Below are 15,015 nucleotides of genomic sequence, written 5' to 3'. Positions count from 1 at the left end.
ATTGCTCCAATCTTTAAACTGCGTGTGGCAATCAGTAAAAAATTGGTCTACTTTGTTTTTATTATGAAAACAAATGCGAAAAAGTTAAACGTCTCCTCTGAGATGATCTTTTGTTGATTTGACTGTAATTCTGTCCCGAATGTAAAAATAATTTGAATGACTGTCCAATGATGTTTAAGCATTGCAGCGCTACCCTGTGGACAGAAGCTCAACTGCATCTAACTGATCTTCACAGGTTCTAAAGTAAAACTCTTCATTGATTTAATACAAAAAAAACAACAACACTTTGAACACGTGCTTCTTTCTAACACCAACAATGACGGTTTTACATTAAGTTAAAGCTAAAAAGCTACGTAAAGAGCGGCGGGTGGTCAACATTCATAGACAAGCATGCTCAAACAACGCGTGCGTGTGTGTCCGTGTGTCATGCACGCTCACGCTCATGCAGACGTGAATGAGTCTTCCTCTTTTTTCACTTCTTTTGTTCACTTGTGCTCTTGAATTCTCTTCTGAGATACAAATAAAAAATAAAACTTGTGAGATGCTCATGAAGTCAATATTGCAGTTTTGAGAGTGTGCAGCTTTCCCTAGTAGGCGGACGTCTGCCTTGCAGCGGCCAAGCCCAGATACTCGTGGTTCTGGGTGGCGGGCAGGAACAGAGCATCGGGTGGCTCGGGCTCGGGCAGGAAGTCGGCCCGGTAGTCGGGGTTGTCCAAGATGGCGGCACGGGGCAGCGAGTTTTGCGCCGTGTTCAAGTATTCGGGTCCCTCTTGGGCTCGAGGGCCCGTCTTTCTGTACTCCTGCGGGAAGGGCGGTGAGGAGGAACCACAAAATGGACTGGAGTCTTCATAGTTGGGATTGTGGAAGTCTGAACAGGCGCTGCTGCCGCCGGCCTCAGCCTGGTTCACGTACTCTGTGGCAAACATTTGTTCAAGCGTTGGTCAAACCCAGAAGTCGGATGAGGTCACAGATGCGCAAACCCTTCAAAAAGACTTAGTTGTGTGTATTTTTCTTTAAATAAGGAAGATATCATTCTATAATATTTTACTAAATGAAAACATAATCATAAAGTTAAAAATAAAAAAATTAAACAGTTTGCTGGCTCAGGTAACTGTGATTGGTCGTTATCTGAGCCCCGAGCAACTGTGATGTCATCGTCAGTACACAACAAGTGACAAAATGGCCACGTCTGGGATGGATCAAAACGTATGGATTTTGCTGCTTCGTTCCTATTTCCACATAGGCAATATTCATCCGAATACCGAATTTTGACTAATGCGGCCAGATAGAACAAAACATTTCCCCTTGAAAGCATCCCACATTGATCTTAGCCAACCTGTCGATGGAGTTTTTAAGCAGACTTGTTGAAGCAAAGTGTCGCTTGTGAAGGCACAAGTTGGAATGATCTTTTTTTTTCTGATTAGTTTTCCAGTAAACTTCAACTGGTAGTTGCAAAAAACAGCCCGGAAGCCTCTTTTTGAGTGATTTGTTGACTTTCTGCCAAACTGTTAGTTGTGGTCTTTACCGTGTCCAGGGAGGTGGTCTTTGTCGAACACGTTTCCAGTGGGGTCGCTGATGTAGCGCATGGCGAGACTATTGGCTCGGGCGGGATGAGCCTGCAGACGCACAAAAGGAGGCGTTACAGCCACGTCACGGCGTCGTATGACTGCAACCCAAGCGAAAGGTTCGTACCGCGGCACGGCAGGGATGGTCGCTGTGGTTACTGGAGCCTCTGTAGGGCAGTAGGTACTCCTCGGCGTCCACCACGTCGTCGGCTTCATCCGAGCTGAGCAGGCGCGAGTAGAACCTGCTGTCGGACGGGCTGGGCGGCTCGCACTGGCACCCAAAACAAAAACAGTCATTATGCCCGCGAGGGACAAAACATTGCAGCTTCTTCGGGTGTCCGCATTCACACATTTGTTTCCGTTTGACAAGAAAAGAAAACAGGGCAACTTGCAAATGATATTATTTCGTCGAAACGGCATCAATATGCAAAACGTTTCGATGACGGCCGCGCTGCTAATCCACTCTGCCAATAGCAAGTGTTGAATGTGTCGAGGCTAACATACCTGCAGGACCAGGTACCTGCTGGGGTCCCGCGCCATCTTGGAAAACTCTACGATGAGTTCTCGGAAGCTGGGCCGACTGGACGGGTCGATCATCCAACCTGAGAACACACCATCGGAACTTCTTATTCCATTCTTGCTTACCAGTGTTGACAAGTAATCAAGTATAAATACATTGTTACTGGACTGGAGTTGGTTTTTCAGGTGGTCTTTGCGCAAGTATGTATTTTTATGACCACTTTTTACGATTCCTAATAACAATTGAAAGCAGTTTTTTTTTGCACTTCTGATGGCCTGGTTCTTCTTCTTTTTTTTTTTTTTTTCCAACATCGGCAGGTGAGAAAACATGTTGTTGGCACAACATGGAGTCAGGAAGACGGTGGTTTGTAAAAACATTCGTTGAACTGATGCCAAGTGGCGCTCGTTAGTATCGGTACTTGTGCTCGAGTACTTTTGCCAGGTGTGCAGCTTACACTTGACCATAAGCATGTAGACGTCGATGGTGCAGACGGGCGGCTGCGGCAGGCGCTCGCCGCGCTCCAGAAGCGACGCCACCTCGCCGGCCGAGATGCCGTCGTATGGCTTGGACCCAAACGTCATCAGCTCCCACACCGTCACGCCTATAGGGGGCGTCAGACTGAATTGATTGACACCTCGGGGTAGTCGGACAGGGGGCAGCCGGATGGAAGGCAACTTTACCGTAACTCCAAACGTCGCTCTTGTGCGTGTACGTCCACTGGAGGATGGACTCCAAGGCCATCCACTTGATGGGAACCTGAAGAAAGAGGAAGTTCAATGCACAGGTGGGGAATGACTTGACTTGATGCGTCATTTTCAGCGTGCCGGCGTGAGAATTTCATCTAAGACATCAGAAAAGAGACATGTACAGTATATCTTGAATTGAAGCGAGTTGGGGCTAAATGGCAAACGTGACATCATCAGTCGGCGGAAAATTGACGCTGCAGCGATCTGAAGTGGCATTTGGGGATCTGAAATGTTCTTCTTGACGTGGCAAAAACCGAATGCTCAAGTGTTAGCCTCGCATGACAAACCTTTCCTCCGTCCGAGTGGTATTCTTTCTCGTCGGCCGTCAGGAGTTTGGCCAGTCCGAAGTCTGTGATCTTGACGTGATTGGGCGTTTTCACCAGCACGTTCCTGGCCGCCAGATCTCGATGCACCAGGTGGCGCTCCTCTAGGTAGCACATTCCCTGCCAAAAGAGTTTCTCTGTCACCCGAAGCGGGTGGATGAAGATGGAGGCGGGGGACTGCACAACGCAGCGCCTGCGACCGGTCTCGTCTACCTTGGCGATCTGGACGCACCAGTTGAGAAGCCACTGAGCGCCCACGTGTTCTTGGTGCTGTCGCACGTAGTCCAGCAGGCAGCCGTACGCCATCAGCTGCGTCACCAGCTGCACCGACGAGGTCAGACAGATTCCCAGCAGGCGGCACACATGGGGGTGGTCCACGCTTGCCATCACGTACGCCTCCTGCGAAACCCAGACAAATGCACGTCGACCACAAGATGGCGCCAAAGAGAAAAAGCGAAGTATTCGACATGGATTTGGTCTGAGCACAAACACATCGAATCGCTGCAACGTTGACTGCGATCAGTCCAAACTGTATCGTGGAGTACAGAAGAAGAAAGAGAGGGGACTTACATCCAGGATTTCCTTGTTGGCTTTTGGTGATGTGGCCTCTCGGAGAACTTTAATGGCCACCGGGATCTTCACACCCTCTCCGTCAGGAATCCAAAGACCCTGAAAGGCAACAGCGCTCGCTTACCCTCACTGCTAAAATGTCGACTGCTAACCTGTGAAGGTGCTCTGTCACTTTGAAGACTGTTCCGAAGGCTCCGGAGCCCAGAACCCGGATTTTCTTCAGCTCCGTCTCCTTCAGCATCCTCAGCAGAGCCTGGTTGGGGGCCTCGCCACTGGGGGTCAGCGGTTCCACCAGCTGCGTACATGCACGCACGCACACACACAAAACAGTTATTTTTCACGATTGTTTTTGTGCTTAATGGAGCATCAAACTTGATGCTCTTTGTGTCACTGTTGGGTTATTTATTAGTTGGACCATGTCCACTGAAAAATGTTGGTTACATTTTTTCTCAAAAAAGTAAAAAAAAAACCCCAATCTTTTTTTTTTTTTTAGTTTTAAAAATATTTTTTGTCATTCTTCTCAAACCTAACAGGAGGGATTCATCAAATCATCACTTTGGCGCCTACATGCGGCATCTTTATGTTAAAGTGAGTAGAGGAGTTTCATCGAGATAAAAGTCTTGTGGCGTCTGCAGTTTTTTTTTTTTTGCAAGAGCCTACCGGGCCAGTTGTGGGCCGCGGGCCATACTTTGCCCACTACCAAAAGTACCTCTCTCTCCTGCAGGAGGCGCCGCATGGTCCTCTTCCTCTTGATTTGTCGTCGCCGCAGCAAGACGAAGACGACCAGTGACAGGATGACGACGAGCAGGAGCCCGCTGACCACGCCCACCGCCAGCGTGGAATGCCGGGCAGCGCTGAGGACACAAAACCAAAAACACCTTGAAACTTTTCTTTCCGGCAGACTGCACGCCGCGGGCGTGGCGGACATCGTGACGTCATCACGCTACCCGGAGCATCCCGACAATCCCGGCCCCGTGCACCTGCACATACACAGACACACACACACATATGCAAACGTCACTTCCCAAGTAAACTTTGATTCTGTTTAGCACTTTGTTAGCATGCTTTGAAAAGTGCATCATTACGACTATTTCATGATCTGTCTACCCCTCAGTGCAGTTTCGGTGGCACGATTGACAGTGGCCTTGGCCGTCGGCGTATTTCCAGACGGTCATGTCGGCGTCTCCCATCATGCCACGAGGGCAGCGTGGGACGCAGTGGGGGCCATCTTGGACGTGGGCGCACTGGGAACATTGATCGGGACCCTGCGCGACAAGCCACACCCAGTTAGACAAATGACGGACACAAGTGAATCTAGTTTGAGTTCCTGAAAATATTACACTTATTTCCCTCAAAGTATAAAACATTTTCTGAATAATCTATTCTGATATGACACATTTTTCTCAAAAATATACAATTCCTCCTCCAAATATGTTCGCGCCTGTTTTTCCGTGCACTTGCAGTTGAAATCGAGAGCAAATCAGAGCAGTGGTTAAGAAAATCAACGGAAAGGGTGTGTGACCTGTCCGTGGCAGGTGGGCGCCCCATCTGTAGCGAGACACTCGGGGTGACATTCCACGCAGCTGCCGTTCACCGCCAGCTCCCTGGGCTCCCTGCACACACACGGATGGCGCGGTGGCCGGGTAAGCCTCTGCTTGGTCGAAGGCGCTGGCAGGGTCTAGGGTCTGTGTGTGTCGGGAGAAGGGGTTCATTGATCCTACCCATGCAGCAGGTTGCATGAGTCCACACAGTGCCCGCTACGGTCAAAGTGTTGGCAGGAGACGCACATGGCGGGCCCGGGCCCCCAGCAGCCTTCTTGAGAGCACTCAGGGTGGCACGTACGATTCTGCTCTTCTGCATGACAAGACATCGGTACAATCATCATTTGTTCACAATCGCCGCGTCAGTTGTGGCCGTGCAGCCGGTGGATGAACGCGCTTGTTCGCTCTTTCTTTTGTTCCCGTTTGCTCGATAAAGTGTGCATCCGTGTCTCGACCACCTGTGTGTGGGGGGATTAGAATTGGTGGCAACTAGCGGCGCTAGGCTCTCTTCAGTTCACTTACCGTGTTTATCCTTCGTAGTCGGTTGTACAGAAGTGCAAGCTAGCGATATAGGTAGATGGCAAAATGCTAACGGTGATATGGCAATTTTTTGAACAATCATCAGTCAAACGACAAAGACGATGTGAACCCACGGCAGAGTTGCGGCGGCGCCACGTTCCTCAACGTGACGGTTTGGTCGGCGGATCGGAAGAGGCGAGTCCACTGGTCGCGGCGCGTGTAGCAGAGCTGAGGGTTGTCCTTGAGCGTAACCCATCCGGCGCTGACCTCTTTCAGCGAGCGCAGACCCAGCCAGCGGAGGTTGTGCGCCCTCACCACGGCCAGGCTGTGCTGCCTGACCACACGGGACGACAGAGGAGTCGGACGCGCCGCCTCGGGCTTGCCGACTTGCTGAGCGGTTACTTACGCTCGCGTGGTTCTCCCGCGGATGATTTCCAGGTTCTCAAAGACGGAGAGAGACGTCAGGTTCTCGGGCCACTTCTGGATCACCAGAAAGCCTGCAAAGGTCAAATTGATATCGTGAAATGTTTCCATGGTTATGGGCACAAACTCGGGCTAATATGCTACGCTAACTCCACACGGTCAGGCCGGAGTGTTAGGCGGACGCGCTAAGCGGTCGCTGGCTGGCCCGCCCCAAAGAAACTGGCCCAATCGGGCTTTTCAGCTACCTGTGATTTCCTTGACAGTTCGGAAGTATTCCAGCTTGGCCGGGTCCATGGGCGGGATCTTGTAGTGTGCGTCTCTGCAGGGACCAATCAGAAAGCGTGATGTGACCTCCCCGGTGCTCGTGTAGGCCACAAGCTGGCACGTGTGTGTCGACTGTCAGCCATTCAAGTTGAGCGGAGGCAATTGCTTGTTGTTGTCGGTGTCAGGTTTGTCTCATGAATGAGCGTATTGAATGGGAATACTACTAGCTGACTCAACACCGCCTGAGTGTCCACGTTCCCTTTTTGGGGAGGTGGAGATGTCGGCACATTGTTGCACTCAGCCCACACACTGTCTCGAAAACGCCTTTCGTGTTTATGAGAAACTACCGGCAAGAAGTCTCTGCCTCCATTCAACTTTTTCAGAAACTAGCAAACGCTAACAGCGATGGCTAACGGCTGTGCCTGTTCGTTGTTGTCGTTGCGGACGGACCCGGTGAAGGAGGTCTCGATGAGGAAGATGTCGCCGTTGATCTTGGTGCAGTTCTGGAAGGACTCGATGTTGGAGGCGTTGATGGCGAGGGTGTTGACGAGGGCGCCCGCGCCCACGCCGTCGCAAGCTGGAAGGGACCAGAGCACCAACACAACGCCATCTTGGATGTGGACTGTTTTAACGCCTTTGCTTGAGTCAAGGCTTGAAAAAAGTGCACCCACTTACAGCATTTGTAACTTTTATGAACTTGTAATGTACTCTGGGCATATCAGGAGTAAAAAGTATGGATGTTTCTTTTCAAATGTAGCAAGTCAAAGTAAAGAAAAATACATACTCAGTAAAGTACAGATTCTTGCAAAATTGACTTTGCCGTGTCTGCCTTTTTTTTTTTTCCTCTTTACCTTTGGGACAAGCTCCCTCGCAGGTGCGACATCGCTGGACGCCATTGTCGTCCACCTCAAACATGCCGGCGTCGCACGTTCGCACGCACGAGCCTCCCGTCACCACGTAGTTGCCTGCGCACGCACACACGCACACGTGAACATACCGTATGTTTCCAGAAGTGTGCAAATGCGTGACAGCGTGTCTTACGGGGACAGGCCTTGACGCACGTGGCGCCGTAGGTGAACTTGGCGTTGGGGTTGTGGACCACTTGATGCGTCTTGAGGTCGTAGAGCTTCTCGGGAGGGCACGCGTCTTTGCAGGTGCCGTCGTCGTTAAACAGCCGGCAGGCCTGAAAGAGAAAACGCGGAAGCGCCGTCAGCCAGCTTCCGAGCCCGGCCGGCCGAGGAAGCGGCGGCGCTGGCGCCCCGCGTGGACACTGACCAGGCAGTCGGTGGCCCGTGGGCCGCTGCAGCCCGCAGCGCAGTGCTCGTTGCAGCAGTCGCTGGGTTTGGGACCGCGGCACCTTCGGCTGCATTGCTCGGCGCACGACAACTTGGTGACTGCACCGAGACCATAACAGTAGATACAACATGACATGAAACTTTTTTTGCTCGTCAAAATAGGGCTGCACGATGTTGGAAAAACACGCGATATGGGTTTTGAATATGGCGATCTCGATATTATTGCGATATTGAATATGTACATGTGGTCGTTGCATCTAATCGGTGTTGAGGGAGTCCTTGCAACAAAACGCTGCGCACATAAGGTACGTACATGCTAGATGAGCAGGTATATCATCATGTCATCAGTGAGTCATGTGAAAAGCGGACAGAAAGAGGACAAAGAACAAATACGTTTACATTTCTGGCAGTGTTCCGCTCCAGCCGCCCAGCAGGAGCCGTTGACACATGAGGGATGGCAGGGCTCGCCTGCACAAAAGACCAACAATCACACAACAAGACCAAGACCAAAACGCTTTGCGAGAACACGACAACGACAACAAGAAGACGTACATTGGCGCGCAAAGTCGTCCCGCTTGAAAAGCATGCTGGGATCGCTGCTTTGGTCCACGATGTCCGCCCACTTGATGGAGTCCACGTTACACAGCAAAGGGTTGTGGCTCATCTTCACTCCTCCTCGAAGGATCTCTGAACGACGACACGGAAGGAGCATTCACAATCAGCCAAAGCAACCCCAAATCACCCAGAACCATCCCAAACCATCTCCCCCCCACAGGTATGCCAGAACCATTCAGAACCAGGGCCTCACCGGTCAAGTTGCTGAGCTGCAGCTGTTCGAGGCCGCCCGTGAAGTTGATCGCGGCGGCCGAGTGGTTGCGGTTGTAGTTGGACATGACCAGCAGGGCATACTTGCCCTCGTAGAGGTTCTGGCCTCGGATCAGCTTCAGGTTGCGCAGCGGGACGGTACGGGCCTCATTCATGGCCACCAGCACGTAGCCGCCCACTTCCTGGATGGACTGAAGACAAGCAGAATGGAGGAGACGTCCCGATGTCGATCGGCTCCGACGGCGCCACCTACCTGCAGGAAGGAGAGGTTCTGGTGGTTCAGGGTGTATGTCACCTCCAGGTTGTCCAGGACCACCGCGCAGTTGCTGTACATGCGCACCATGTTGTCGTAGTGGTTCTCACGCGTGCCCAGCAGTGTCAGCTGGTTGCTCATCCCCTGACACACTGGCACACAACACACACATAAATGCAGTCGTTCACAACCTGCTTCACAATGTTCAAATGAAAGCAAGAAAATTCCCCGTATGCTACACAATGTCGCCTTAAGAGACGAGTTTCACTTGTCGGGCGACCACGCTCGTAAATTGAGACACATCCCCAAGCCTCTTTCAGAAACATTGCACTTCCTCTGGTGGCCACAAGGGGCGCTCAAGTGCTGATAAACTTTCATTTCTGTTGTGTACTGCGGTGTATGTTCGTTACTGTCGTGTAGGCGAGTTGAATGTCACTGGAGTTCAGTGTGGTGAGCATCATAGGTTATTGTCGGGCATGCGGGTACACGAGGCAAAAAAGGTTTGGAAATGACAACCACTGGATTCGGGCAGCGATTCCCGGCCTGTGTGCCATGACACATTACTATTCTGTATTCCATGTAAAAGTGTCTCAAGTGTGCCACAAATATTTGATTCACCAAAAATATGAATTTGAACATTGGAGATGTCAAATGGCAAAGCTCTTTCATGGGATGGCATTGTGGTGTAATAGAATGGAGTGGTGAACAGAGGATTGTTGGGCAGTGAGAAGAGGAGGAAGCAGTTTGGTTGCTGCATGGCAGGTTAAGCGTGAGGAATGAGATCTTTCTGGATCCCATCCTCATCGAAGACACGCCTCTCGGGCAAGAAGACACGCCCCTCACAGGAGAAGACACGCCTCATATGTTTGCCGAGAAGAGGCGCGCAAAATACACAACGTGCTTTCGTAGAATCGATCGGCTGAACTTCGGTCGAGGTCTGACAAACAAAAAATATGGACAAGCACACATGCAAAAGCATAAACAGAGCCATGCACACACAGACAAAAACACACTAATGCACACACGCATGCAATCACATCCATCCACCCATGTCCACAAACAGGCACACACAAAAGTGTGCCGATGAAGTGAAGAATGCCCTTCACTCTTCTGTTTGCTGTCCAGCTCAATGCTAATGCTAAATGCTAAGCCTTTCACAGAGCGGACAATGCACGCACGCACTTGCTCAAATTCAGCATGAATGCCGCAGTCATGACAACAAGTGCTTCATCAATGCATGTGTGTGAGCGCGCGCGTGTTCAATTAGCTGTAACAAGCTAGCCGCTGCAGTCAACAGCCTGTCAGTGTCCACCCATGACTGACAATCATGCCACCTGATAACATCATCAAATCCAATTGTGTCAGTGTGCGGGTGAGCGTGTTACGCGTGTTAACACGAACCCGCTCATGCTCCTCCACACAAACACGAGGCAAACTTCATCACACATTCATCCATCCATCATCCATTCATGCCAAGCTGGACTGGCCGCCTGTCAATTGAGTGACAAAAACAAAGCTGTTTTATAATATTGCACTTTATGAAAAACTTCTAAGCCCAACAAATAATTCACTATCATGATTTCATGCTGCAATCCAGTTAATTGTGCTGCTGGGTCCGATGTGGCTGCTCGCCTTGGCCACAGGGAGGCACTATAATGCAGTCATGTAGACACAAATGAAGAAGAACACACACTTGATGTCAAATCAATATACATTTGTGAGTTTAGTTCCATTATGTGTCAATGTGTGCCGACACTATTTGCGTTCAATTATCCGTTGCTTCTAAAGCCACAACTATCGATGTGAACCATTAGCAACGGGTCGCTTGAAGCTCAAGAGGCTTCCGCGTACCGAATAAAATGAGAAGCTCGACGAATCAACCTCCTTGTGGATGATTAAGAGTCCAGTTTTGGGATACTCTATTGAGAAAACTTAATGACCAGGTTCTGACCCAGGACGCCAGACTGTGGGGTAAATGTGGCAACCACGTGAGTCACCGCTAATGCAGCCTCTTTGACCTTGCCAGCAGACAAAACATTTAAAGGTGACCCAATCAAATTCAAATTCATCGATTGGCACCATTTGACTAAAAGTGCTTTCATTGATTTATCTAATGCACTTAAAGCGGCTCACAGGTCACATGCGCACTTCATGTCACAAAAACAACAACACAATGGCCTTGTGTGCTAATCTCTCTCTCGCTCTCACACACAAACACACACACACACACACACACACACACACGCGCACACACACACACACACACACACGCGCACACACACGCGTGCGAGGAATGTGTCAGCCAGCTGAAAACATTCACCGGGCAGATTCCCACCCAAAACACACACTCGTTCCTGTGCACGACTCAACGATATATAACATTAGCATTGATGCTAACACAATGTCAGCTAATCAATAAAACGCACATTAAGCATGCTAGCATGACAGCTAACATTTCACATGCAAGTATGAGCAACTCTGATTAGCGACACACTTTGTTCACTTTCGCAACGTCGCACTAGTTCCAACACGTTCCACAATACACACACACACACACACACACATGAACATGAGTGCACAGAAAGTGTCAGCACATGTCAGTGAGAGTCGTCTCTCAAGCTACCTGTCTGTGCTGCGACGTAAGGCTTTTACGTACACATGCACACATCCAGACAGGACCCCCCCCCCCCCCACACACACCTTCTCTTTAAGCCTTGACATTGTGACCTTCGACCTGTGCACCAGCACGGTGAACATGTTTAATCCTGGCGACGCGCACTGACCTCCACATTCTCAGAATTCCAAAGTCAACAGTCCCGTAGGCTGCAAGCTCACCTGCCAGAACGCGGGCGCAGTCTCTCTCTCTCTCTCACACACACACACACACACACACACACACACACACACACACACACACACGTATCTCAGCCACACTTCTGAACATGTCACTATGGTTACCATGTGACTTGGACCATGTCTTTCCATTCTCACACACACACACACACACACACACACACACGCCAACCCAGACAAACATGAACACACATGGTACATACACGGACCAAAACAAATATGTACACACAGGTACATACACAGACCAAAACAAATAAGCACACACACCTACACAGAACCCCCTCCACCCCCACTATATGGATTTGTTTATACACACATAGGCAGACATGCGCGCACACATGAATCTCAAGGTCCTTCCCAGCCGGTGGAAGCTTTTCAAGGCTTCTGAGAAGCCCTTGCGATTTGCAAAAGTGCTTGGAGAAGGCGCTGGCCGCTCCATCATGTCAGCTTCCATCCTTGCAACTGTTTGCTGTACTCAAATGAAGAACTGTGATTCAATCAGAGCAAAGCCTTTTTTTAAACAAATGGCATCCTAATGAGAAATGCGCCCATTCAAGATGGCAAATGGAAGAGATTGGAAACGACCATCTGGGTCTTTTTGAACCCAAAAGGACACCAAAGATTATTTTTAACAAGTTGGAAATTAATTTGGGGAGTTTTGGAGCTGGGATGCAATTGATGGCTTTCCCTTCATTTCAATAGAAAAGATGATTTGACATACAGTACGAGTATCAAATTCCACTTGCATGTCAAGGCACACAAAACCATCCAATGCTTCACGCTCACTTCATGACAAATATATTCGTATGAATTCTGCGTTTGGTGTTGCGTCACAGTGGCAGCGGTTCCTAATATTTTGGTCAGCCAAGCACAAACACACACACAACGCTAGTTGATGTGAGCGTCATGTTGATGCTGTTTTGGCAAAAATCCGAAGAACTCATCATCATGGGCAAGAGATGTTTGCCTTTTTGGAATTGTTCACGTCCGCCAAGGTACTCGATGGTGACGCCAATGATTTGGAGACAGTTGTTGAACTTGTCAAACCCGTGTGTGCATGTTCAGCTTCGAAAGTAACGCGAAGTAACGTAAGGTGACGTGAGCGGCTGCTCGTCGTTACCTTTCCTGTCGGTTGGCGTGCAGCGGGCGTCCGGCAACAAAACCACAATAAGAAGCAAAAGAGAAAAAGGACGAACGCCAGCAAGAAGCAAAAAGTCCGACGCGCCTCCGCACATCTTCACGTGCAAGCGCGCGCCTTCGCTTCCGCTGAAAGCCTTCCCGGGACTCGCACCACCACCAACGTGGACCCGCGCAACCGGACGACGACGGACGCGGACCAGCCAAGAACTTCTTGTCCGACAACCACGGTGTGAAAACCTGCACGCGCGCACGCACATACGTGCGCGCACCCCCCCCCCCCCCCGCCCTCTCTCGCTCATTTTCTCACAGTGGGTGTGTGTGAATGTGTGTGTGTTTTGATTGACACCTGGCTTCCTTTCATAAGTGGAATGTCATGCAAGACACGTATTAGAAAAACACTTCTAGCTGTCACTGCTTGGATGCTAAATGCTAACGGCATCACCATGCTATATGTCATTTTTATCGACGGACCATTTTTTTTCTCGAAACATTTTTGCGTGATGGGGGAGAAAGGAGATGAATATTGTTTGGACAAAAATATTGGACTCATCCTGTGATTTACTGACGAGCCCATTCTTTCTTATGTAAACACTGAGATTGACTGGCGACCAATCCATCAAATGTCGATCTCCGGGTAATTTCTTGGCCTTGATAAATCGTTTCGAGTGGAAACAAAGGGCCAATTCAATTTACCACGGCAAATTGAAAAAAAAAAAAGTTATTCAAAGGGTTCCTGCAGTGGAAAGGGGGCTAGTGTGTCCTGCAATTGACTGGCGGACAGTCAACTGTTTGTCTTTCCATGCCTTTGCAATGGCTGGCGACCAGTCCGGGTCACTTGTCTCTAGCTCAAGCCAATGAAGCTGAGCGTGATGAAAAAGGGTTCAAAAACAATAATGAGAGAGAAGGAAATTCCTTCGTGGTTTGTGAGGAAGATGATAAGGCGAGGTGATGAAGATGACGAAGATGAGGGAGTTGTCTAATGAGCCCAACCGGCTTGATGCAAAGGACGCTTCGAGTTTGCAATCTCCAAGCAAATCTTGATAATCTTCATCGGGAGCAACTATGCGTGCGGATCAATATTGCCAATGGTGGGAATGCTGAACGTCCTGAGGCGTCTTTGACTGATTGTTGTGTGAAAATTGCTCATTTTAATGCCGGCGTTCGGTAAAGTTTGCACAACACATCTGCAAATCTTTTCCCAGCACTTTGAGGGAATTGAGGGATGATGATTGCTAAACTTGCTCATTTTTTCACCCATCACGACTGCAGCAGTCAAATGTGAATAATAGTGCTCCAAATGATGCTCAACCTCAGTCGACGATGGTTAGACTACTTTCCTTTTGACAATGGATTGGGAGTCATTTTGAATGCGGTGAGGGAGCGCTCTCTGCCGGATAACTGAACAATAACACGCTTCAGCAGCATCAGGGAATTTTTTTTTTGTTTTGTTTTATTGCCACATTTTTCGTTTTTCAAAAAGTCCCTGTCAGTATGAAACATGTTTGATGATTTCTTGGTTTATTAGACAATGTTTTGTTTGGGAAATCCTGCACTCGTAACAATATCTTGGATTTCAAAGCAACCTTTAAACTCTGTCTAAATGCCCCATTTCCATGAAAGGCGGAAAGAATATCAATTGTGGCGATATTTTTGTAATGCTATCGAGCTAAAGTTTCGTGCGTAGTAAAATGTGAGCCGTGACGTAGGCACGGGACACCCAGGGCGCAGCAACGCAGTGACGTCACCACGCGGTCTGTTTCTCCGGCAACAATGGGCGGGGTCTTGGGCTGGTCACGTGAGCCAGTCGGCCCTTTGTTGATGAGCCCCGTCCGGCGAAGAAAAACGACCACGATAAGACGCAAAAAAAAAAGAAGAAAAAATAGAAAAAAAGAAACCTTGCAATTCAGTGTCAGAGCCAGACGAACCAGACGAAGAGGACGTGGAAGCCCAAGTTCGTTTGGATGTTTGGCCTTGTGGGGGATGGAGGCTCAGTCCGGGTTGTGAGGGGGTCGCCGCAATCCGCCGTCGGCTCTGCTTTGTGCTCGCGTTCCTCCTCCTCTTCGTCGGCGGCGACATGAGGCGTTGAAGGCCATCTTTGCTCTCCCGCTGGCGCTCTGGCAACAAAAGCGCGTGATTTTCCTGCTCTTCTCTTCTGACGTCATCCCGTGCTCGTCCATC

At 49.7% G+C, this 15,015-nt stretch overlaps 1 protein-coding gene across 2 annotated transcripts; it reads right to left on the bottom strand.

Annotated features, from left to right (window-relative positions):
* Positions 1 to 236: 236 nt before the first annotated feature.
* LOC147186914 (melanoma receptor tyrosine-protein kinase-like) lies at positions 237 to 14,913 on the bottom strand. 2 transcript variants are annotated; one of them, XM_086101590.1, is made up of 27 exons: positions 14,733 to 14,913; positions 8,845 to 8,996; positions 8,575 to 8,782; positions 8,319 to 8,453; positions 8,166 to 8,234; positions 7,747 to 7,865; positions 7,513 to 7,654; positions 7,323 to 7,436; positions 6,922 to 7,048; positions 6,453 to 6,526; positions 6,191 to 6,281; positions 5,919 to 6,118; positions 5,446 to 5,578; positions 5,247 to 5,337; positions 4,832 to 4,989; positions 4,672 to 4,704; positions 4,434 to 4,578; positions 3,897 to 4,019; positions 3,725 to 3,823; positions 3,368 to 3,553; positions 3,119 to 3,274; positions 2,766 to 2,841; positions 2,540 to 2,686; positions 2,070 to 2,167; positions 1,693 to 1,836; positions 1,526 to 1,616; positions 237 to 913 (listed from the first exon to the last, which is right to left on the bottom strand). In XM_086101590.1, exons 1-27 carry the CDS (start codon positions 14,911 to 14,913, stop codon positions 588 to 590), a joined length of 3,618 nt encoding a protein of 1,205 aa, XP_085957716.1. In that variant the 3' UTR covers positions 237 to 587. The 2 variants fall into 2 exon arrangements, with proteins under 2 accessions (XP_085957716.1, XP_085957715.1); XM_086101589.1 differs by lacking the exon at positions 14,733 to 14,913 and adding an exon at positions 12,818 to 13,088.
* Positions 14,914 to 15,015: the final 102 nt, after the last annotated feature.

Source organism: Hippocampus guttulatus, chromosome 21, assembly GCF_054856545.1.
Source record: "Hippocampus guttulatus isolate MCC_2025c chromosome 21, RoL_Hgut_1.0, whole genome shotgun sequence".
Lineage (NCBI taxonomy): Eukaryota > Metazoa > Chordata > Actinopteri > Syngnathiformes > Syngnathidae > Hippocampus > Hippocampus guttulatus.
This window is presented reverse-complemented; position numbering and strand designations above follow the sequence as displayed.

What these genes read in the sequence shown, in the direction of transcription:
- LOC147186914 (XM_086101590.1), bottom strand. Translation starts at nt 14,913, where the DNA reads ATGTCGCCGCCGACGAAGAGGAGGAGGAACGCGAGCACAAAGCAGAGC. An exon ending in ATCGAGACCTCCTTCACCGG is followed by an intron (nt 6,527 to 6,921) that starts GTCCGTCCGCAA and finishes TGGTCCCTGCAG; the next exon opens with AGACGCACACTACAAGATCC. An exon ending in CCTTCGGAACAGTCTTCAAA is followed by an intron (nt 3,824 to 3,896) that starts GTGACAGAGCAC and finishes GTTGCCTTTCAG; the next exon opens with GGTCTTTGGATTCCTGACGG.